Consider the following 25,827-nt stretch of genomic DNA (forward strand, 5'->3'; position numbering starts at 1 on the left):
CAGGCCAGGCACGGTGGCTCACACCTGTAATCCTAGCACTCTGGGAGGCCAAGGCGGGAGGATCGCTTGAGGTCAGGAGTTCGAGACCAGCCCGAGCAAGAGCAAGACCCCCATCTCTACTAAAAATAGAAAGAAATTAGGTGGACAACTAAAAATATACATAGAAAAAATTAGCTGGGCATCGTGGCGCATGCCTGTAATCCCAGTTACTCGGGAGGCTGGGGCAGGAGGATCGCTTGACCGCAGGAGTTTGAGGTTGCTGTGAGCTAGGCTGACACCACGGCACTCTAGCCAAGGCAACAGAGTGAGACTCTGTCTCAAAAAAAAAAAAAAAAAAAAAAAATCTTCATATGTTCAGTAAAAAAAGTAAGGTTCAGACCAGCACATATAATGTGCTAACTTGGGTGCAAAGGGGAGAAAATAATATCCTGTATTTTCTGTTACTTACATGTGCATAAAAAAATTCTGAAAGGATGCATTAAAAAATCTAGAAACAGTATAATCTATGGGGAATGTGGTAAGGAACTACGTAAAGGGCAAAAGTGAGTGGGAAATCTCACAATCCCAACTTTTTAAACTTTCGGATTTTGAAACAAGTGGATGTATTCTCTATTTTTTTAATTAAAAGAGAAATATCATTAAAGCAGAAACATATCTTAGGCAGTTAAATTCTCAAATGAGTAAATAAGGCAAAAAATTCTCTACAGTCAAAATTTCCTTGTAAATCCCATGAATAACCAATAAAAAATACTATACATTAGCCACATTTATACATCTTACTGGAGACTTAATCCCATCTCTCAATAAGTCCATCACATGCCAGTTTTTCTTCCTGGATTGGGACAAAAATTATTATTTATTCTGCTGAACATTAACTGATGTAGGTGACTTGTGTTCAGAGGCCACGTGGCACAAAAAATCTTTAAAAACTAGAATCACATTCAGCCTGGCAAGATAGTCTAAGAAATGCACACCTGTACTGAGCCAAACAAAGGAACAGTAATTCACATATCTTCCAACTCATTCTAAAGTATATACCCAGGCCGGGCGTAATGGCTCACACCTGTAATCCTAGGACTCTGGGAGGCCGAGGCGAGAGCATCATTCAAGGTCAGGAGTTTGAGACCAGCCTGAGCAAGAGTGAGACCCCGTCTCTACTAAAAATAGAAAGAAATAATTTGGAGAGCTAAAAATATATACAGAAAAAAATTAGCCAGGCATGGTGGCACATGCCTGTAGTCCCAGCTACTCGGAAGGCTGAGGCAGGAGGACTGTTTAAGCCCAGGAGTTTGAGGTTGCTGTGAGCTAGGCTGACACCATGGCACTCTAGCCAGGGCAAAAGAGCGAGACTCTGTCTCAAATAAATAAATAAATAAATAAAATAAAATAAAATATATACCCTCCGGAAAGAATGGCAAGAGAAACAATCTGCACTTTTTAGATCATTATTTTTCTCTCTTTTATTGTTGTTTTTATTGACTACCTATTGTTGAATTTGCCTAAAGGAGATTGGTCTATATAATGATTAGATTCCATTATTACAAAAGGGGAAAAATGGCAAGAACATTTAAATTTCACACAACAGACAAAAATGTATACTTCTAAAATATAACTAGCTGCCATAATGTGATTTCTTCAGAGACTACATATTGCCAGACTCAAAGATTTAGATACCATAATACAACTTCTCAGTGAGCTAGATTAGAACTCCTATTGTTTGTCTCCAGGTCCAAAATAAGAAGCAAATGAAAAGTGGTGATAAGCAGGAAAATGTGAATTTTCTAAATACATGGGAATATTTTAGCCAAGGAAACTGAAACTGTATTGTGTAACTTAACTGCCCCAAGCTCAATACATACGTATATGTATTAATGTGTGCGTGATGAGTTTGCGCAGATGTATTTATGTGACTGTGTATAAAAATATATATACACATACATATCCAGGTATACAAATTTATTTTTCAAAATAGATCATCCCAATCCATAAATTAATAATAATAATAGTATCTACTCATAGAGTTGTTATGAGATTTAAATGAAGCCCTTACTCTGCTCCAAGCACTGTTCTACATGTTTCACATGCACTAATTTTTTCTTTTTTAAGATGAGGGAACTTGAGGCCAGGCACAGTGGCTCATGCCTATAATCCTAGCATTTTGGGAAGCCGAGGAAGGAGGATCACTTGAGGCCAGGAGTTCAAGACCAGCCCAAGCAAGAGCAAGACCCTCATCTCTAAAAAAAAAATAGAAAAATTAGCTGAGCATGGCAGCACATGCCTGTAGTCTCAACTACTCAGGAGGCTTAGGCAGGAGGATCACTTGAGCAAAGGAGTTTTAGGTTGCAGTGAGCTATGATGACACCACTGCACTCTATCCAGCACAACAGAGTGAGATCCTGTCTCAAAAACAAACAAACAAAAAAAAAAAAACAGATAAGGGAACTGAAACAGGAAGATATTATGTAATTTGCCTACCAAGCTGTAAGTACCAAACTGGGATTCAAACCTAAGCTATGTAGCTTCTAGACCCCAAGCTCTTAGCAACTGCCTAGGAAACATTTAATAGTCTATAAATGTTGGCTATGATTTTCAATGATTATTCAAAATAAAAATTAAGGCCGGGCACGGTGGTTCATGCCTGTAATCCTAGCACTCTGGAAGGCCGAGGTGGGCGCATCGTTTTAGCTCAGGAGTTTGAGACCAGCCTGGGCAAGAGCGAGACCCCGTCTCTAGTAAAAATAGAAAGAAATTAGCTGGACAACTAAAAATATAATATATACACAAAAAATTAGCCGGGCATGGTGGCACATGCCTGTAATCCCAGCTACTCAGAAGGCTGAGGCAGTAGGATTGCTTGAGCCCAGGAGTTTGAGGTTGCTGTGAGCTAGGCTGACGCCACAGCACTGTAGCTGATGCAACAGAGCGAGACTCTGTCTCAAAAAAAATTAAAAAAAAATAATAATAAAAGTTTGTAAGCAAGCTAAAATAAAAGATATAAACAATGACTCAAAGCTATACGGAGAAAAGAGATGAATAACAGGTTTTTAAAATCTAAGTGGCGGCCAGGCGTGGTGGCTCACGCCTGTAATCCTAGCACTCTGGGAGGCCGAGGCAGGCAAATTGTTTGAGCTCAGGAGTTCGAGACCAGCCTGAGCAAGGGCAAGACCCTGCCTCTACTAAAAATAGAAAGAAATTAGCCAAACAACTAAAAATAGAAAAAATTAGCCAGGCGTGGTGGCACGTGCCTGTAGTCCCCAGCTACTCAGGTGGCTGAGGCAGTAGGATTGCTTACGCCCAGGAGTTTGAGGTTGCTGTGAGCTAGGCTGACGCCACGGCACTCTAGCCCGGGCAACAGAGTAAGACACTGTCTCAAAAAAATAAAAATAAAAAAAATAAAATGGCTACTTTTCTATCCCATGACATGAGCCTTGCACATAGTGGGCACCAACATTCATTTAATGTATAGCATACAATAATAGACTACCAAAAGTATAAATAAAACAGTAACAAAGACTGGCGCTGTGGGTTGAATTATGTCCTGCAAAAGGTGGAATTACAGTGTCCTTCTAAGAAGAGGAAAATCTGAACACAGAGACACACAGGGAGACTATCAAGCGACCACGGAAGCAGACACTGGAATGATGGAGCTGCAAGCCAATGATCACCAAGGACTGCAGGCAACTACCAGAAACAAGGAGAAAAGCATGGAAAAGATTCTCCTTCCAAGCCTCTAGAAGAAAGCAATCTTGCCACACCTTGATTTCAAATGTCTAGCTTCCCAAACTGAGAGAATAAACAAACTCCTGTTGTTTGGAGCCACTCTGTGGTAGTTTGTCGTGGCAGTCCTAGGAAACTAATACAACTGGCATTATGTCAGAATAATGTAAAAAAACACAAAGTTTCTACCTGGTGGACATAAAAAACGGTACAGCCACTGTGGAAACTAGTTTGGCAGTTTCTTGTAAAATTAAACAAGTATTTACTATATGCCCAAGAGTATAATTACTCTTGGGCATTTATTCCAGCAAAGTGAAAATTTATGTTTACATAAAACCTGAACAAGAATGTTCACAGCAGCTTTATTTATAATACCCCACAATTGGAAACAACCGAAATGTCCCTCAACAGAAGAACAGTGAAACTTTGGTACATCTATACAATTTAATACTATTCAGCCATAAAAATGAATGAACTTTTTGTTCATACATGCAATAATTTGGACATATCTCAAGGGCATTATGCTTAGTGAAAACAGCCAATGCCAAAAGGTCCCATAGTATTCTATTCCATTTATATAACATTTTCGAAGTGACAAAACTATAGATGGACAACAGATCAGCAGCTGCCAGAGTACAGGGGTGGTGAGAGGGTCTGACTCTAAAGGTAGGTAGCATGAGGGAGACGGAACAGTTCTGCAACCACCACAATGAATTTACACATGGGACCTAACTATACAGATGTATACATACACATACACAAATGAATGCAAATGAAAACTACATAAGGTCTACAATCTATAATAGTTAACAGTACTGTACCAAGTCAATTTCTTGTTTTTGATACTATACTACAATTACATGAAGAAGCTAGAAGGGTTTAAAGAATTCTATGTACAATTTTTGCAATTTCCCAAGTCTATAATATTTCAAAATAAAAGTTTTTTTTAAAAAGCCACCTGAAGAACAAAAGAAAGGTAAAGTATATTAAATCAGTAGCAGAAAAAGTTTTGTCTCTTACCTTTAGACTCTTCAGATAATTTGAGAGCATACTGGGATGGAACCGATTTTCTTCAGCAACCTGACTATCGTATCTTGGTCCTAACATTGTCTTCAGAGGTAAGAATCTTCCTAAACAACATGAACATAAGTAATAATTTCCATTAAAGAAAATGTTCCAGATTAAAACCCAATAATTAGCAATTCTCAATGTAACCTTAAAACATTTTAAATGGAAAAATAATCTGTAAACGCAAATGTTTTCTCAATCTAAACTATACTTTTAAAAGATACTGACTTGGAACTTTTAAGGACAAAAAAAAATTCTAGAACTTGACAATCAAATATAACAGCAGAAGAAAAAGTACCAGTAAATGGAACTTCCATAAAGACTCCAAGTTCTACACCACTACATTAAAAACTTATTGACTTACATCTCTTAAAGATATGGTACTAGAAAACTGATAATGAAGTAAACTAAATCAGTTCTTTAAAATTCCTGATTATATAGTTTTTAATATGAGGTTGGAACTTCCTCATATGGACCTACTTGGGGACCTTATCCTACATGTCAGGATAAAGATCATGCTAGGATATGCTACCATGCTGAGGATGGTAACCAAAATCACTCTTCAAACAACTACAATGATTATAATTTCAGCAAGAAAAGACTGACCTAGGCCGGGCATGGTGGCTTACGCCTGTAATCCTAGCACTCTGAGAAGCCGAGGCAGGAGGATTGCTTGAGCTCAGGAGTTCGAGAGCAGCCTGAGCAAGAGCGAGACCCTGTCTCTACTAAAAATAGAAAGAAATTAGCTGGACAACTAAAAATATATAGAAAAAATTAGCCCGACATGGTGGCGCATGCCTGTAGTCCCAGCTACTTGGGAGGCTGAGACAGGAGGATTGCTTGAGCCCAGGAGTTTGAGGTTGCTGTGAGCTAGGCTGATGCCACGGCACTCTAGCCCGGGCAACAGAGCGAGACTCTGTCTCAAAAAAAAAAAAAATTTATATCTACAGTCCAAGCCCCTCCTCTTTAACTGTAGACTCGGATATCAAACTGCGTGCCTGACTTAGTCTCTACTTTATGTCTAACAGACATCTCAGATTTGGTATCCAAGTCTGTTCTCTCCATATTCAAACTCTAAAACCTGTTCCCCTCAGTCTTCCCCATCTCAGCAATAGTAACACCATTTTTTTAGTGGCTCAGGCCAAAACTTAAAGGGTTATTCTTGACTCTTCTCTTATACCCGACATCCAATCCACCAGCAAATCCTGTCAGATCAACCTTCAAAATATAGCTAGAATCTGAGCATTTCTCACTACCTCCACTATCATCTCCCCTGGATTATTTTACTTCATTTAGTTTATTTAACAGATATTTAATGGGTACCTAACATACCAGACATTGTTCTAGACACATGGAATACATTAGTGAAAACAAAAACAACAACAATAAAAAAATACCTCCTCATAATGTTTACATTCTATTGGAGAATGATAAATCACAAACAATAAACATAATAAATTAATAAAATGATATGTAAAAAGATTCATCCCATTAGAGCTTCTCTCCTCCTTACCGCCGCCTCAGAAGTCCAAACCTGTTTCCATCAATTTCTTCAGGCTTCACTCTCCCTCTTATCCAATGTCAGAATCCACAGCTTATCATCATAATCAGTCCGCTATAAATGCCCTTAACATCTTCCCTCACTACTCTGTCACACTCACCTGAGAAAAACCCAGACCTCAATGAACCTACTAACAACCTGACTTCTTTGTGCCTACAGATAGCAGCTGAGGCCTCCTAGAGAAAATCTCACAGCACAGGATAATTGACACTACAAATCATAATCACCAATCTCAAAGGCAAGCCTACCACATACCATTAACTATCCCTTATGACAAACAACTGTTTCACATCTTTTCTCATTCCTAAAAGATAGTAAAGTTCCCCATCCCTTTTTCAACTGACAACTTTAAGTTACACCTCACTGAAAAGAAAAAAAGAAACAGAATAAAAGCTAACTTTATATGCTTACCACATGCCAGGCATTATTTAAAATATTTTTTTTATTTTTTTTTTTTGAGACAGAGTCTCGCTCTGTTGCCAGGGCTAGAGAGCTGTGGCATCAGCCTAGCTCACAACAACCTCAAACTCCTGGGCTCAAGCAATCCTCCTGCCTCAGCCTCCCGAGTAGCTGAGACTACAGGCATGCATCACCATGCCCAGCTAATTTTTTCTATATATGTTCATTGTCCAGCTAAGTTCTTTCTATTTTTAGTAGAGACGGGGTCTTACTCTTGTTCAGGCTGGTCTCAAACTCCTGAGCTCAAACGATCCACCCACCTTGGCCTCCGGGAGTGCTAGGATCACAGGCATGAGCCACTGCGCCCAGCCTATTTAAAATATTTTATATAATTAATTCATTTATTCTAACAGTAAGTACTGCTGTTATCCCCGTATTACAAATGAGGAGATGAAGGCAAAAGAGATTAAGTAGCTAGTCACTCTACTACCAAATGATAGACCAGTGATTCAAACCAAGGTATGGATCTAGCTAGAGTCCATGCATGAAACTGCTATACAACAATGCCTCTTCCACCACCAGGCACAAACTTACCTCCCCTTTGTAGTTAATCTATAAACCCTTCCTCTTCCTATGGAGGATGGAAACCCATCCTCCTCCTGTCATTAAAAGCCAATCCCCTCCTTTCTGCTCTGGATTCCCTTACTACCTTGCTTCTCAAGGACCATCAATCAACTCTTCCTCCCTCCTCCCATTCCCACTCCCACTCCCAACATCTTCAGCAACTCAGACATCTGCTGGCTCATTTCCATCAGCATTTAAACAAGCCCTAATCTCTTCTTTATCATCCTCCAATATGCTTCATTTTTACTCCTCTTCATACCAAACTTTTTTTAAATGTTAAATACACACACTGCTATCTTTACTTCCTCACCTCCAATTCACTTACATATACATGTGCGGGCAAAAATGTAATGACTTTACTTCTCTATAACTGTACATAATTTTGCTGTCAAGCTCCCATTCAAGACAGCCCCCCGTCAAATCGGAATTCTTCTCCCTCTCCTCTCGTCTCCTAGAGGTGTTTACATTCCTAGGAGGTAGAGATCCTGGCATCAGGAGGAGAACAACTGCTATGTTGTACACCATTTTTTGTCCTCTCTGGCTTCCAGCAAACCTAACTCACTGCACCTGGGTTTTGTTCAGGCATTGTTAGTTTCCATCCCAGCAGCACCTATTGAGTGACTTGAGAGTGATCAGCTAACCTGAAGAGGAGACTGGAGTAGAGATGGCTAGGGTCCATCCTTGGCCTTGGTAGATGGGTTGATGAAGATAATCCTACATCTTCCATGTTCCAACTCCAGCCTCCTCTTCGGGTTATCTGACCACTCTCAAGTCACTTCTGATCACCCCTTCTGGGGCCACTGAAACTTGTGGCCACTACATCTCCATCCCAAAGGTGGGAATCAGACTGGTAGGCAGGTCTCAGAGCCATCTTCCCATGTCCCTCAGCAATCCACTACAACTCTGTAAGAGACCTGCAGCCAAGTAACTCATCCACTCCAATCTGGTTTCTGACCCCACATTCCCACTGAAAATATTCTCACTGTCGCCAACAACTTCCAAGTTATTACCAACTTTTCTAGTACCTTAACATCTCAGTATCATTTCATATATCTGACAACTCCTTCCTTCTTAAAAAACTCTTGCCTTTCATGACACCAGACTCCTGTAGCTTCTACCACCCACTGAACACCATTGACAAATTCTGGCTATTCCTCCTCAACTCTTTTGTGCCCTCTTTTTTCCTCTCCCCAGCTTCTAAGTGCCAGGTTTCTACGGGTTTCTTCCCCTACCGCCCCCATGGGTTTCCTCATGAGCCTTCTCTACTCTTTCTACATTCTCTGCCTAGAAGGTCTTATCCACCGCCATGGTAAAAGTGATGCTATCTGTTCACCAAATTCCATTTATTTTCTTCTTCCAGGCCACGCAGAAAGATTACGTTTCTCAGCTTCTCTTGTAGTTGGGTGAGGGCCATGTGACTGGATTCTGGCCAATGGGATATGGACAGGAGTGAACTCTACCACTAACAAGTCTGGCCATAAAATCCCCTGAAAAATCACCCATTCCTGTTCTTCCCCATCCATGACAACCTTAGAGGTATAAGAGGACCGTACCACAAGATAGAAAGAGCCTAGAGATTCACCAATCAGAGAAGAGTTGTCTGGAAAAGCTGCCTGACACACAACAATAATTTGTTGTATGAGAAAGAAATAAACATATGTTAGTCTCCTGAGTTTGGGGAGTTGTTAGAGAAACTACCTTCATAAACATACCTCATTTTACTGCACTTTACCTTATTGCACATCACAGTTACTACGTTTCTCATTTAATGAAAATTGAAGGTTTGCAGCAATCCTGCATCAAGCAAGTCTATCAGCACAATTTATCCAACATGTGCTCACTCCATGTCTGCGTCACATTTTGGTAATTCTCACAGTATTTCAAACTTTTTCATTACTATTTTATCTGTTATAGTGATCTGTAATCAGTGATCTTTGACATTACTATTATAACTTTTGGGGCACCATAAACCATAAACATAATCAATAAATGTTGTGTATGTTCTGACTGCTCTACCAACCAGCCATTGCCCTGTTTCTTTTCCACTCCTCAAGCCTCCCTACTCCCTGAGACACAGTAGTATTGAAATTAGACCAATTAATAACCTCACAAGGGCATCTAAGTGTTCAAGTAAAAGGAAGAATCACACTTCTCTCACTTTAAATCAAAAGCTAGAAATGATTAAGCTTAGTGAGGAAGGCATGTCGAAAGCCCTGATAAGCCCAAAGCCAGGCCTCTTGTGCCAAACAGCTAGCAAAGTTGTGAAAGCACATGGAAAGTTCTTGAAGAAAATTAAAAGTGCTAGCCCAGCTGGGTGCGGTGGCACGTGCCTATAGTCCCAGCTACTCGGGAGGCTGAGACAGGAGGATCACTGAGGCCAGGAGTTCCAGGCCACAGTATGCTAAGATTGCATCTGTGAATAGCCACTGTACCCCAGCCTGGGTAACACAGCAAGATTCCATACCAAAAATAACAATTTTTTAAAAAAATTTTTAAGCACAATTTAAAAAAAAAAAAAAAAGAGCTGCTCCAGTGAACACATGAATGATAAGAAAGTGAAACACCCTATTGCTGTTATGAGGAAAGTTCTAGTGGTCTGGATAGAAGATCTATCCAGCAATAACATTCCCTTAAGCCAAAGCCTAACTTAGAGTAAGGCTGTAACTCTCTAAAATTCAATGAAGGCGGAGAGAAGTGAGGAAGCTATAGAAGAAAAGTTTGATGTCAGCAGAACTTGGTTCATGAGGTTTAAGGAAAGAAGCCATCTCCATAACATAAAAGTAAAAGATGAAGCAGCAAGTGTTGATGCAGAAGTTACAGCAAATTATACAGAATATCTAGCTAAGATCATTGACAAAGGTGGCTACACTAAACAACAGATTTTCAGCTGGGTGCCATGGCTCACGCCTATAACCCAAACATTCTGGGAGGCCAAGAAGGGACAATCACTCGAGGCCAGGAGTTTGAGACCAGCCTGGGCAATATAGTGAGACCTCACTTCTACAAAAAAAAAATTTAAATCAGCTGGCATGGTGACACATGCATGTAGTCCTAACTATTTGGGAGGCTGAGGCAAGAGGATCACTTGAGCCCAGGAGTTCAAGACTCAGTAAGCTGTGATCCGGCCATTGAACTCTAGTCTGGGTGACAAAGCAAAGTCTTGTATCTAAAAAAAAAAAGAAAAAAAAAAAAGAACAGATTTTCAGTGTAGATGAATCAGCCTTCTATTGGAAGAAGATGCCATCTAGGACTTTCACAGCTTGAGAGAAGTCAATGCCTGGCTTCAAATCTTCAAAGGATAGGCTCTCTTGTTAGGGGTTAATGTAGCTGGTGACTTTAAGTTGAAGCCAATGCTAATTTACTATTCCTAAAATCCTGGGGCCCTAAAGAATCATGCTAAATCAACTCTATTATGCTCTACATGCTCTATACATGGAACAGCAAAGCCTAGATGACAGCATATCTGTTTACAGCATGGTTTACTTAATATTTTAAGCCTACTGATGAGACCTACTGCTTAGAATAAAAGATTCCTTTCAAAATATTACAGATCATTGGCAACGTACCTACTTACCCAAGTGCTCTGATGGAGATGTACAAGGAGATTAATGTTGGTTTCATGCCTGCTAACACAACATCCATTCTGCAGCCCATGAATCAAGGAGTAATTTCAACTTTCAAATATATGTCTTAAGGCTATAGCTGCCCTAGACAGTAATTCCTCTGATGGATTTAGACAAAGTAAATTGAGAACTTCCTGGAAAGAATTCACCATTTTAGATGCCAATAAGAACATTCGTGATTCATGGAGATCAAAATATCAACAGTAACAGGAGTCTGGAAGAAGTTGATTCCAACCCTCATGGATGACTTTGAGAGGTGCAAGACTTCCATGGAAGAAGTAATTGCAGATACGGTAGAAACAGCAAGAGAACTAAAACTAGAAGTGGAGCCTGAAAATGTGACTGAATTGCTGCAATCTCATGATAAAACTTGAATGCTTGACACATAAAATTAAGCATTGTGTAAAAAACAAAGTAAAGAAATAAATAAACAAATATGAACAGATAAGGAGTTGCTTCTTATACACGAGCAAAATGGTTTCTTGACACAGAATCTATTTCTGGTGAAAATGCTGTGACTATTGTTGACCTCCTACCAGCAAAGAGATTATGACTCACATAAGACACAGATGATCATTAGCATTTTTTAGCAATGTATTTCATTAAGGTATGTACATTGGTTTTTTTATACATAATGAAACAGCATAGTGAAAATATAACTTTCATATGCACTGGGAAACCAAAAAATTAGTCTGACTAGTTTTACTAAGACATTCACTTTATTGTAGTGGTCTGGCACCAAACCTGCAGTATCTCTGAGGTATGCCTGTACTTAAATTCTGACTGATCAACTACCATGTCTTTACATATTGTCTTTAAGCCTACAAGCCCAGCACTTGGGGAGGCCAAAGTGAGAGGATCACTTGAGGACAGGAATTCTAGGCAAGGCTGGGTAACTTAGTAAGACAGTATCTCTACAAAAAATAAAAAATAAAAAAATTAGCCAGGCATGGTGATGTGCACCTGTAATCTTAGCTATTCAGCAGGCTAAGGCGGGAGAATTACTTGAGGCAAGTAGTTCAAGGCTGCAATTAGCTATGACTGCATCACTGCATTCCAGCCTAGGCAATAGAGCAAGATCGCATCTGTATTTAAAAAAAAAAAAAAGGGCGGGGGGCCAGGCACGGTGGCACACACCTGTAATGCTAGCACTCTGGGAAGCCGAGGTGGGAGGATCACTCGAGGTCAGGAGTGCGAGACCAGCCTGAGCAACAGCGACACCCCGTCTCTACTAAAATTAGACAGAAATTAGCCGGACGACTAAAAATACATATAGAAATAATTAGCCAGGCATTGTGGCACGGGCCTGTAGTCCCAGCTACTCAGGAGGCTGAGGCAGAAGGATTGCTTAATCCAGGAGTCTGAGGATGCCATGAGCTAGGCTGACACCATGGCACTTTAGCCCAGGCAACAGAGCAAAACTCTGTCTCCAAAAAATAAAAACTATCTTTATGCTGATAATTCCCAAATGTACATCTCCAATTCAAACTTCTTTGAACTCCCAACCATATATTCAACTGTTTACTTGACATCTCTACTTGAGCAACCAGGATCTTTTTATTTTTTTAGTTGATTCAGCAGTTGAGTTTTGTTACACACTCCTTAGTGGATTCCAACTTCCATGGCCATTGGCCTGCCAGTAACCAGGATCTTAAGAATATCTTCTCAAACCTGTTTCTCTTCCAATAATCCCTAATGATACCAATCATCCCATTGCATAAGCCAGAAATTTAGGACTCAATTTTGACTCTCTTTCCCTCATTCTAAATACAACATCAAGTTCTGTACATTTTCCCTTTTTAGTATCTCTCAGCCTTACTTCTAAATCATCACCATTGTCTTTCACGTGGACTACCACAAGTTCCTAACTAGTCTCTCCACTTCCACTCTTATATCCTTCAATTCAGTAAACAAAGAACTGAAGTCAAATCATCTCTTTTCCAGTGCTTAAAATACTGCAATGGTTTGCCAGTGCACATTAAAGGATGTAAATATTAAAATTCCTTATCACACCCTACTTGCCTATATGATCTGTTTCCTACTCTCCGACCACATATCCTCATTTACATCCTCTAGAACACAGACACTTTCTCAGGCCATGATCTCCACCATCATCATCCTATCCTAACATAGAGCCTTTCCAAAAAATACCCCTCAATTATCTATCTAATAAAATTCGATTTACTCAAGATAATTTATGTATCACCTGCTCTGGGAAGCCTTATCTGATATCCTTCCTTCCCATCTCTTCTTTCCCAACTTCAAACAAAGAATTAGGTTTACTACCTCTGATTCCCATCATATTCTACAACACTCATTACTGTATTTGTTAAAACAGAGCTAAGTTTAAAATTGATGGTTTGCTACTCCCATGAGACTATGTGCTTTTAAAGGCAAGGTACTAGCCAGACACAATGGCTATGTCTATAATCCCAGCACTTTGGGAGGTTGAAGCAGGGAGATCACTTGAGGCCAGGAGTGTGAGACCAGCCTAAGCAACACAGCAAGACCCTGTCTCTACAAAAAATTTAAAAATTAGCTGGGCATGGTGGCACGTGCCTGTAGTCCCAGCTACATAGGGAAGCTGAGGCAGGAAGATCACTTGAGCCCAGGAGTTTGAGGTTACTGTGAGCTAGGCTGATGCCACAGCACTCTAGCCCAGGGGTCAGAGGGAGACTCTGTCCCAAAAAAAAAAAAAATTGGTTAGAACATAAAGAAAATTAGTTCATTTTTCATAAAGATTTCTTCACACCAAGACTTGCTTAGATTATCTTTCAATATCACTTTTATTCATTGTTTATATGGCTTTAGTCACTGAAGATTTTATGTAAAATGTAAAGAAAAGCTCACAAACGGGAAGAATCAGACAACCTAAACAAAAAGTAATACAGAACCTCCTCTGCCAATAATTTTAAATAGGCAGGCATATTGTAAATATGTACAGAATGAATAAGTACGCATAGCTTACTATTAATACCTACAAAACCCTTTTTGTTCTAAAACTACCTTCTAGAAAAAGCAATAAGTTGAAGTCAGTTAAAATTTAAAACTTTTCAGGCTGGATACGGTGGCTCACGCCTGTAATCCTAGCACTCTGGGAGGCCAAGGCGGGAGGATCGCCTGAGCTCAGGAGTTTGTGACAAGCCTAAGCAAGAGCAAGTCCCCATCTCTACTAAAAATAGAAAAATTAGCTGGGCATCGTGACTCAAGCCTGTAGTCCCAGCTACTCAGATGGCTGAGGCAGGAGGATCACTTGAGCCCACGAGTGTGAGGTTGCTGTGAGCTAGGCTGACATTATGTCACTCTACCCACGGTGACAAAGTGCGACTGTGTCTCAAAAAAAAAAGAAAACTTTTCACTCTTCAAAAGAAACTGTTATGAGAATGAAAAGGCAAGACACAGACTGGAGAAAACACCTGCAAAAGCACATATTCAACAAAGGACTTGCATTTACAATACAGTCATGTACCTCATCTTGACTTTTCGGTAAAAGACAGACATGATGGTGCCATAAAATTATAATGGAGCTGCCCTGTTACAGGTGTACCATTTTTATCTTTTATACAGTATTTTTACTGTACCTTTTCTATGTTTAGATATGTTTTTTTTTTTTTTTTTTTTTTTTTGAGACAGAGTCTCACTTTATTGCCCGGGCTAGAGTGAGTGCCGTGGCATCAGCCTAGCTCACAGCAACCTCAGACTCCTGGGCTTAAGCGATCCTACTGCCTCAGCCTCCCGAGTAGCTGGGACTACAGGCATGAGCCACCATGCCCGGCTAATTTTTTTGTATATATATTTTTAGTTGGCCAGATAATTTCTTTCTATTTTTAGTAGAGACGGGGTCTCACTCTTGCTCAGGCTGGTCTCGAACTCCTGACCTCGAGCGATCCACCCGCCTCGGCCTCCCAGAGCTAGGATTACAGGCGTGAGCCACCGCGCCCGGCCTAGATATGTTTTGATACACAAACACCACTGTTACAACTGGCCTACAGTATTCAGTATGGTAACTTGCTGTATAGGTTTGTGGCCTATGAGCAACAGGCTATATCAAATAGCCTAGGTGTATAGTAGGCTATACCATCCAGGTTTGTGTAAGTACACTCTATGATGTTCACACAACAATGAAATCACACATCTCTCAGAACATATCCCCACTGTTAGGACACATGACCATATATAAGGAACTGTAACAACTCAGTAAGATTTGGGAGGCCAAGGCAGGAAGATCGCTTGAGCTCAGGAGTTTAAGACCAGCCTGAGCAGGAGTGAGACCCCGTCTCCACAAAAAATAGAAAAAAAAAAAAAAATTAGCTGGGCATGGACATGCCTGTAGTCCCAGCTACTTGGGAGGCTGAGGCAGGAGGATCGCTTGAACTCAGGAGTTTGAGGTTGCAGTGAGCTATGATGACGCCACTGCATACCCAGGGTGACAGAACAAGACTCTGTCTCAAAAAAAAAAAAAAAGCAGCACAATATTTGGACACTTCACAAAAGAAGGTATATGAATAGCCAAGAAGCACATGAAAAGATGCTCAACGTTAAAACACAATAAGATATTACTACACATCTATTACAATGGCTAAAATTAGAAAGACTGACCATACCAAGTGTCAGAAAGGATGTGGAGCAAATGGAACTCTAATATATTGATGGTGAGAATGTAAAATGTTACCAACCTCTTTGGAAAAAAGGTTGGCAGTTTCTTAAAAAATTAAACATACACCTACCATATGATCCAGTCATTCCTCTCCTAGAAATTTACACAAGAGAAATGAAAAGTATATGCCATACAAAGAACTGTACGTGAAAGTTCACAGCAGGTTTATTTGCACTAGCCAAAAACTGGAAACAACCTAAATGACCAACAATAGATGAAGGGATAAATTGGGGTTTATCTATAACAATGCAATACTACTCAGCAATAAAAAGGAATAAACTACTGATACATGTAACAATCTGGATAAGTATCAAAATAATTATGCCCAGTGAAAGAAGCCAGACACATTCGCACCCAAAGAGTACCTACTAGGTTTCCACCTATTTAAAAAAAATTCCAGAAATTACAAACTAATCTATAGTGACAGAAAGCTGATCAGTGGTTGCCTGAGGAGGGAGGGATTACAAAGGGACAGGAGAAAACTTTGAGGGGTGATGGTTTCATAGGAGTTTCATAAGAGATATATATGTGTGTTTAGTCAAAATTTATCAAACTGTACGCTTTAAAGTTTATTGTATATAAAACTGAATAAAGATTTTAAAAATCCACAATAAAAATCATTTAAAAAACAAAAACCTTCCAGATTCCCAGTCTCGGTATGGGTGTCAACCCATTTCACCGCCGCTACCAACTGCCTCTCTTCCTTAGCCCTCCTCCATCTCAAAACTGACACTGGTCCCTTCTCTTTCCGAGGAGAAAGTTGAGCCCTAAAAGGTTCACAAACTTCAGACTAAGCTTCAACGTACTGCCCAGTGTATTCCTAGATCCTCAGCTCATGCCATACAAACCTCCTACCTTCCCGCTAGCAACACTTAGCCTTACAGGAATAATGAGAAGTGTCCCCCACACGCTCTCCGCCTCCTCCCGTCCAAGCTCCCAAACACTCATCCACGAAGCTTCATACGACCCAACACATCTAGATTCCAAAATACCGCTAATGGCCACGGTACCACCGAAAGCTGCGCTCCTCATCGACCCACCCCCGAACCCGTGCGAATGTGGGGATTCGAGCATCCCAGGTCCGCGGTTACCTGCCACCGGCTGGCCGCGCCGCGGACAGTTCAGCCACCGCGGCGGGATCTTGTTGTGAGCCATGTCTTGGGGGGCCGCGCAGCGCCGCCCCCTTCACCAAGCTCCCCGAGCCTTGCCGCCGCCTCTCCGCAGTTGGGTCAGCACCGGAGGTCCGAGACACCCGAATCCCAATCGGAACCCGAATTCCAGCCGCTCCGATCCGGGTAACGTCAGCGGCGCGCCACTTTCATTCAGGCTCAACTCCCCGGCTCTGAGCAAGCCCACAATACACCGCGACTTCCGCCTCCGGAGGCCACACCCCCTTTCCGAGGTCAGAGGGGAAGAAAAGGAAGCTCGGCGGAGGGATAGCAAGGAGTTAAGGCCCGGGGAATGGAAGGGGCGGGTTTCCCGTCGCGCCGCACCGTCCCGCCGACGGGCCGGGCCGCTGCGCTCCCCGCTCGCCCTTGCGCATGCGCAGTTGATATCGTACTGGACCCGGCTGGGCGCCGCGTTTTTTTCCCACGTAGACAACCGAGTGAAAGCTTCCTAAATGAAAAAGAAAGCCAAGCCTCCTTCCACGCGAAGACCGGCCCGTTGCTTTCATAAAGGCATCTGTTTTACTGATGAAAGGGGCCTTCCCACTGCTATGACAGCTCAAGCTTGCTGTTCCGGCCCGATCTGGGTTTGATTGGGAATTTGGGAAAGTCCTCCCTGACGTTAGGTTCAGGGAAACAAGTCGTAGGGAAATTCTAAGGACGTAATATTGGAGTACCAGAAATGGGGAATTTTTCTTTTGGTGGGTACTTCTGAAAACCCATAAAGCATCTGAAATTAATTCCAAAACATTTCAAGAGTTTTGCTTGTGCATTTCTGGAGCGAAGTTGAAAAGCATATTTGAGAGTCTCAGGGGGTCCCTGTTTCAAAAAACAGTTACTACTTAACGTGTATAATTGGCAAAGGCAGGTATTTCCCAGTGGAATACCACTTCATGGCGGTGTTCTCTTTTGTCTAACAAATAAAAGTCTTTTTTATTTTTTCTTCGAATTAAGCAGAGGTACTTGGAAGCATTTTATTAATGCTGTCCTTTAATGAGGCTTTCTTTAGTTGCCAGACTTCGTTAAAGTGTTAAATATAAAGCTGAATAATGGCAGATTAATTATAATGTAGTTTGACTTTAACCGTCTCAGTAAGAGTCACATTAGTGAAGAGGTTCGGATGACTTTCTCTCTGAGGCAGTTTGAGTTAGGTCACACTCCTGGTCTGTCCTGTTCTTGTTTTTTTGTTGTTGTTGTTGTTTGTTTTTTCTTTGAGACAGAGTCTCGCTCTGTTGCCCGGGCTAGAGTGAGTGCCGTGGCATCAGCCTAGCTCACAGCAACCTCAAACTCCTGGGCTTAAGCGATCCTCCTGCCTCAGCCTCCCGGGTAGCTGGGACTACAGGCATGCGCCACCATGCCCGGCTAATTTTTTCTATATATATTTTAGTTGGCCAGATAATTTCTTTCTATTTTTAGTAGAGACGGGGTCTCGCTCTTGCTCAGGCTGGTCTCGAACTCCTGACCTTGAGCGATCCTCCTGCCTCAGCCTCCCAGAGTGCTAGCTCAGTCCTGATCCACTGCACCTGGCCTATAATTTATATTCTTAACCTTATAGCAGACCCCCAAAGTTGCATGAGTTCAAGCTTGTTATGGGTTGAATTGTGTCCACCACAAAAGGTATGTTGAAGTCCTTACTCCTACTACTTCAGAATATGACCATATTTGGAAATTGGGTCTATACAGAGGTAATCAAGTTAAAATGAAATCATTAGTGTAGGCCCTAATTCAATATGACTGCTATCTTTTAAATGGTGGAAATAGAGACACGAACACACCAACGGAAGACAATGTGAAAACACACAGGGAGAAGATAGCCATGTGCTTGAGATGATGTACCTCCAAGCCAAGGAATGTCAGGGACTGCTGGTGAACACTAGAGGCTGGAAGAAAGACGGAAGGATTCTTCCCCAGAGCTAGCAGAGGGAGCATGGCCCTGCCCACACCTTGATTTTAGACTTCTAGCCTCCAAAACTGTGAGACAATAAATTTCTGTTGTTTTAAGCCACCCAGTTTTTGTTCTTGAACCAAGTGTCTAACTTCAGTATAAATGCAGCCAACTTTTCTCAAGTTCTTTTTTTCGCTCTTTTTTCTTTTCTTTTTTTCTTCCACCCACTTCCCCCTTCTTTTTTTCTTTTTCTTTTCTTTTTTTTTTTCTTTTTTTTTTTGTTTGTTTGTTTATCCAGAATGCAACACTGGACCCAAGTTCTTTTAAAGATAAATTTACCTGTTATGCTCTTGGGCTTTTAGTGCCCAAAAGCTTGTTCTAAAGAACTCAGACATTCAGCCACAAATACTAAATCACTCTTTAAGAGCACTGAGGTCTTCAAAGGCAACAACCGTTAGGTACTTCTTCAGGTGGCAAGCATTGATTCAAGTACCAGCCAGCATCTCCATTGTCCTCACTGGCCAGGAGTCTGCTGTCCCTGTTCCTGAGGCAGTAGTCCACTCCCAGAACATGGCCTCAGACTCCAGATGTTCATCTTCCGTCAGAGGGCTCTCCCACTGTTTGTTTGTTTGAAACAGAACCTCACTCTGTCACCCTGGGTAGAGTGCAGTGGCATCATTGTAGCTCACAGCAACCTCAAACTCCTGGACTCAAGCAATCCTCCTGCCTCAGCCTCCCAAGTAGCTGAAACTACAGGCCGTGCCACGACACTGGGCTGATTTTTCTACGTTTAGTAGAGACGGGGTCTCACTCTTGCTCAGGCTGGTCTTGAACTCCTGATCTCAAGTGATCCTCTCACCTTGGCCTCCCAGAGCGCTAGGATTATAGGCACGAGCCACCGCGCCGGGCCTCTCCCAATGTTTTAGTGTCCTAGGGCTGCTGTAACAAAGTACCACAAACTGGTAGCTTAAAACAACAGGAATGTATTCTCTCCCAGTTCTGGAGGCTAGAACTCCAAGATCAAGATGTTGGCAGGGCCATGTTCTCTCCAAAGCTTCTAAAGGAAGATCCTTCCTTGCCTCTTGCAGCTTCTGGTAGCTCCAGGAATTTGGCTGCTGTATGGTTTCCTGCTTCAGAGAATTTTGAAAGTTGTTAGAATCAAAATGGAGTCATTTGTGTTTAAAGAAAAACAAGAAAGAAACCTGACATACAGAGGTGGGAAGGCTATGAAGAGAGTGTTCTCACACTCGTATGCCTGATAACAAACACTGAAAACACTGCAGAAACCACAACCTTGCACAAAGGCCATTGCAACCTTACACAAAAAATACTTCTACAAAGACATCTGCCCAGGAACTGCCTGTCTGACCACAGATGGATGTCACCCGTGTTATTGATTTTTGTACCCAAGGATAATAATTTCAAAACAATTATGTAATCCTCCTCAATTCTTCCTTTAAAAACTTTTGTCTTCCTTTACCTCCCTGAATATACTCACAGTTTACTATGGCACACGTATTCCCATTGCAATGCACTATTCCTGAATAAACATCATTTTCTTTTGGAGAGTCTCTCCCTGTTTGTCATTTAGGTTGACAGAAACATGCAGTTTTTTAGAAAGTCAGAGACTGAGGTAGAGGCCTTCAAAATCACCTTCCATATCTTTCCCTTTGTTTCCATGCTGCAAAGAATGAAATAGCAAACTCAACTTCATCCTGCCTTCCTTCTGCCAACAACTCTGAACCTGCTTGAGGAGTTTAAAGTTTTTATTGGCATGTTTTCAAATCTGGTCTCCTCAGAGGTTCCAGGTATTCCCTCACCAATCAGTGACTTCCAAAGGCCCAAATTCATGTCTGTCCAACTTCATATCAATTCCCTAATAAGATCTCAATCTGAAATGACTCCAGTTCCTGGGCTGCAAATACACACTCAACCCTGAACAGGCTCCTACACAGAGAGATCTAATTTTCCAGCCACAAACCTGTGTGCAAGAATATTGCATCCCTTTAGTCTCTATAAATCAATTTAATTTTGATTGAGTCCTCTTCCTGATAAATACGGAAGAAATTCTAGTTCTGGCATTTTGGGGCTTCCTGCTCCCACTTCTCTCCCTAGAATTATGTTTTGGTCCTAAGGGCTCAGATAACACATTTCCAAGAAGAGAGTGAATGAAAGGTTGGCCTCTGGTCACTGACCATCTGGTCGCACAGCTTGCACTGATCCCTGACCCGGCTCCCTGAGGTCCAGCAGCTCTCTGCTGCTTCTCAGCCACATTGTGGGGAAAAGGAAGGTTTTGTGAGGCTGAAAACTCTGTTGCCCAGGCCTCCTATTTCTGGGTGCACCTAAAGTCATTCCTCTCAAGGCACTGCAAGGGAGCTGTTCCTGGATGCCCAAAATTCTATAGAATAATATCCAACGTGTTCTTCACTGAGAAGACAGTCCCAAAGGAAGCATTAAATCAGTACGTGTGGCTGGATAATGTTTTGAGAAATTCCTGTTTTTTAGGGCTTGATGACAGAATGGGGATATCAAATGAGGGAAGCATCAAAGATGAGCCCAATCTTTCTGCTCTAAATAGGAAAGCCTCCAACTTTCTGCCCAGCTCCAAGAATCCTAGTCCTATTATTTTATTTTATTTTGAGACAGAGTCTTGCTCTGTCACCCAGGCTAGAGTGCCGTGGCGTCAGTCTAGCTCACAGAAACCTCAGACTCCTGGGCTCAAGCGATCCTCCTGCCTCAGCCACTCGAGTAGCTGGGACTACAGGCGTGCGCCACCACGCCCAGCTAATTTTTTGTTTCTATTTTTAGTTGCGCAGCTAATTTTTCTCTATTTTTAGTAGAGACAGGGTCTCACTCTTGCTCAGGCTGGTCTCAAACTTCTGACCTCAAGCAATCCTCCGTCCTCGGCCTCCCAGAGTGCCAGAGTACAGGTGTGAGCCACTGCACCCTGCCGTATTATTTTATGTATAACAAAAAACATCAAAAATGTGTATATGTGATCATTTCCCCTGAATAGTGAGGAATTTGATGTATTTGTGTTAAAAGATAAAACTAGATTTCACCATTTCTATACAACTGAAACTGAACCACATATGGCCACTAGGTGGTGCTAAAGACCAGTTAATCCAACCTTCCACTGCTTTGTAACCAAGAAAGTGGGTCAGTGAGTCAGGTTCTTCAACCACACATGGGTGTGCCTATTCCAAATATTGGGTTTGACCTGGGTTCACCAAACTCATAACAGGTCAGCCTGACCTACCAGGTGATTAAATAACAGTGACTAGCAAGGTACCTCTGCTATCCAGCTTATATAAGTTTCTTCATTGGAAAATATTAACAATTAAAAGGGAAAAAAAAATTAGCCAGGTGTCGTGCTACACGCCTGTAGTCCCAGCTACTCGGGAGGCTGAGGCAGTAGGATTGCTTGAGCCCAGGAGTTTGAGGTTGCTGTGAGCTAGGCTGACGCCACGGCACTCACTCTAGCCCGGGCAATAAAACGAGACTCTGTCTCAAAAAATTAAATAAAAAAGGAAAAACAAATAATTGCTTTCTTCACGCTGCTGTCAAGGTATGGAGGTTTTCTGAGATAACAACTGTGTGCTTCTGTGTGCCATAAAAATTTCAATTCTGTTTAAATTATGTGGAACACAGTCTGCCTTTTCATTTGAGAATAATACAACTTTATGTGTGGATTGTGCCTTATCTTGCACAAAGTGTTCAGAGATGATCTAACGTGAGCTGATCCTCTCAGTTGCGTAAGGTAGACATTGCTATCATCTCCATTTTACAGATGAGGAAACACACTCAGAGAGAGGTTCAGTAACTTGCCCCAAGCCTCCCACCAGGAAGCTGAAAAACCAGGCAGTGAAGGGGTGTGGGATGCTGGAACCTGCCAGCAGAGGCAGGAAACCTTTGTTCTAATCCAAGGTCTGCCACCCACCTATGTTGGATGCTCAGGGAAAAAAATCACCCTTCCCCTTCCAGGCCTGATTTTCTGTTTTTTTCCATTTGAAAAATGAATAAATGGTCCCTATGACAGTGCATCTTAAATGCAAGCAATCACCTGGGGATCTCATTGAAATGCAGATTCTGATTCAGTAGGTCTGGGGTGGACCTGCGATTCTGCATTTCTAACAAGCTCTGGGTGATGCCAATGCTGTTGTTTGGAGGACCACACAGAGTTCTCCTTCCTATTCTGAAAGGCTAATTAACATCTACAGGGGAAAATTGTTCCCAAAACTAAGAAATGGACAAACCACATATCTGCATCAGTGTTTGCAATTTAAGATATTCACTGTTAGCTGCCTATGTGAAAGCAGAACTTTGTTGCTTGGTTTTGATCTGTATCATTTGATGCTTCTAGATTAACTGAAGCCTATTAGATCATATTGGGGAATGAAGCTTTGTTATGCCAGTTATCAGCCACCAATATATCCTTATCATTTGATTCTTACATCAATTGGTTTTTATTCCTGATTGATAGCACAACTGGCATCTCAGACGAAACCACCCCAGATTTCCTATGTAGCTGATATGAAGCTGATGTTTTAGGTCTTTGCAACACGAAACCACCAATTTTACCTTATTAGATGCTTATGTAAGCATCCTGTTTCCCAGACAAATAATCTCCCTCCATACCGGATCACTCTTACCTCCTTGATGATTTCACTTGCTTGCTAGGTAGTTATTAAATGATAGCATGTGCTTAAGATCACTTTGTCCAAGAAATTTTGCATTTACTCTATGTAGCACTTTACAATTTACAAAAACATCTTCACCTATGTTGACTCATTTGCTGCTCCAGAAACCTAGTGAATTAGATAGGGAAGATATTATTTTCCCCATTGCAGATAGATGAAGAGACCAGAAAGTTGTGACACACAGGAACACAGCAATGTCTCCTGACTCTACATCCCAAGCACCTTTTACTGCACCATCTACTTTCCTACTCATGGTTTAGTGAGTTTAGGAGAGAGAGAACAAAGAATGTGTCCATGCTGTATATAAAAAAAGAGGAAAGAAGGAAGTGGGATAAGGTTAGGATCACTTTATTAGGAGAAACAACGAAGTAAGAGTAATAAATCAAGTCAGATTGATGGCTAGGGAAAATCTTAAGTTTCTGGTGATGTATTTCTTTACTCCAGATTTTGGTTCTACAGAATCACAACCTCAAAGATCACTGACTCCTAGAGTGGATATCTGAAATTCTGCCCTAGTTTTGGGATCAGATAGAGTGCATTCAAGTCTAGTCCATTCATTCTATTCAAATTTCTACTGAACACTCTCTGTATGGGAGAAATTTCAGGAGATACAAAGATTAAGACACATTCTTGAACCATAAGTAGCATATTATTTAATAGGAAGGGGCTTATTATTTCAATTACTCATGTATTGATTCATTTAAAAATATGATTTAGCACCTTGCTATATGCCAAACACTAACCTAGGTGGAGAACAACACCAATGATCAAGACAAGGGCCCTGACCTCAAGAACTTTACTTGGCCAGTATAGGATACAGAAACAACAGTGGGGGCTGTCTGAGTCACAGAAGAATCACAGTGAAGAGTCAGGAAAAGTTCCCAGGAGGAAGTGACATTGAAGCTGAGCCAAGCTGAGGTGAAGGAGGAACCCTATATACAAAGGCCTGGAAGCAATGGTGGGCTGGTAAATGTTTAACAACCATCTCTCCGGAGGTAGGCAAGAATGCCCTAATTTGCAGATTTTGCCAATTTCCTTGCTATACTCCCACCATGACAGACTTTAAGCAGAGACGGGAAGAGATGTGCACCACAGGCTCTCAGACACTGGTACAAATCAGCTCTAGAGCACCACTGCCTGGAAGTGAAAGTACGGTGCTTCTGAGCAATTTCAAGCTATTCTGTAGGGAGGGAGGTTGAGGCAGTGGGCAGCGGAGGGGGTACAGGTAGAAAAGGGAGTGGTGGGGAGGGGCTGGAAAATGCCTATATGCCATTTTAAAGAGCTTGGACTTCATCCTGAGGTTAATATGGACTCATTGAATGGTTTTCATAAAGGGAGTGACCTTGTTGAGAGTTAACACCTATAGAGTAATGGGAACAGAGCCTGCTTCCAATGCTCTGGAGTGTGAATGAGAAGTGATGAAGTCCACCTGGAGAATGGACTCAGAGAGACAATATCTACAGCGAAGGGGGCAAGGAACTACAGCAGTCGCAGCCAGGTAACTTGAAGTCAAAGCGTTGATTCAGGAATTCCTTAATATAAAAGAAATTTGATTATATTTAATATTCAGATGAATGACAAAGAGCCAGTAGAGAGAAGAGAACTGATTAAACACATTTTATTAATGCTTAATAAATAAGATTAAACAGGTTTAATTTAATTAAATACAACACATTATAATTAAAAGTAAATAACAGAATATTAAAATTTTAAAGATGAAAATTAGGCCGGGCATGGTGGCTCATGCCTGTAATCCTAGCACTTTGGGAGGCCGAGGTGAGAGGATCACTTGAGGCCAGCCTGGGCAACAGCGTGACCTCATCTTTACAAAAAAATAGAAAAATTTAGGGGGTGGGGAGAGGATGGAAAAAAATAAATTTTTAAAAGTTTTTAAAAAAAGAAATAACAAAAACAATTTTTTTAAAAAATAGAAAAATTAGCCAAGGGTGGTGGAGCACACTTGTAGTCCCAGCTACCTGGGAGGCTGAGGCGGGAGAATCACTTGAACCCAGGAGTTTGAAGCTGCAGTGAGCTATGATCACAGCACTGCACTCTAGCCTGGGCAACAGAGTCAAAATAAATAAATAAAATTAAAATTAAATTTGATTAAAATAAACACATTCAATGAGATTAAATACATGTTATTAATACTAAAAAAAACCCCACAAAATCCAAAGAAGTGCTTCAAGGGCAAGAGCTTTTTCTGTTTTACTCATAGCTGTAGCTCCAATTCCTAGAACAATGCCTGGAACATTGTAAGCACTCAACAAATCTTTGCTGACTGAATGAATGTGTGAATGGACAAAAGCAACCATCAATAGTGCCCAATTGGGCACTTACTTTGTCCCAGGACCATGAAATGATTTTCATGCATATTATCCTTAATTCTCACAACCACCATAGGAGGTAGATGATTATCTCCATTTA

At 41.3% G+C, this 25,827-nt stretch overlaps 1 protein-coding gene across 2 annotated transcripts in view; it reads right to left on the reverse strand.

Annotated features, from left to right (window-relative positions):
- Nucleotides 1–17,112, reverse strand: part of RNGTT (RNA guanylyltransferase and 5'-phosphatase) — a 270,915-nt gene extending 253,803 nt beyond the window's left edge. The window contains exons 1-2 of one of the 2 annotated variants that reach the window (XR_006733534.1): nt 16,741–17,020; nt 4,738–4,847 (exon numbers count right to left, since the gene is read on the reverse strand). Coding sequence is in view for 1 of the 2 variants with exons in the window: in XM_045544004.1 (XP_045399960.1) it covers nt 4,738–4,847; nt 16,741–16,804 (174 nt within the window). In the remaining variant the exon portion in view is untranslated. Of the gene's footprint in view, nt 1–4,737; nt 4,848–16,740 lie in introns of both variants that reach the window. The other variant, XM_045544004.1, reaches the window with a different exon arrangement.
- Nucleotides 17,113–25,827: the final 8,715 nt, after the last annotated feature.

Source organism: Lemur catta, chromosome 2 (assembly GCF_020740605.2).
Source record: "Lemur catta isolate mLemCat1 chromosome 2, mLemCat1.pri, whole genome shotgun sequence".
Lineage (NCBI taxonomy): Eukaryota > Metazoa > Chordata > Mammalia > Primates > Lemuridae > Lemur > Lemur catta.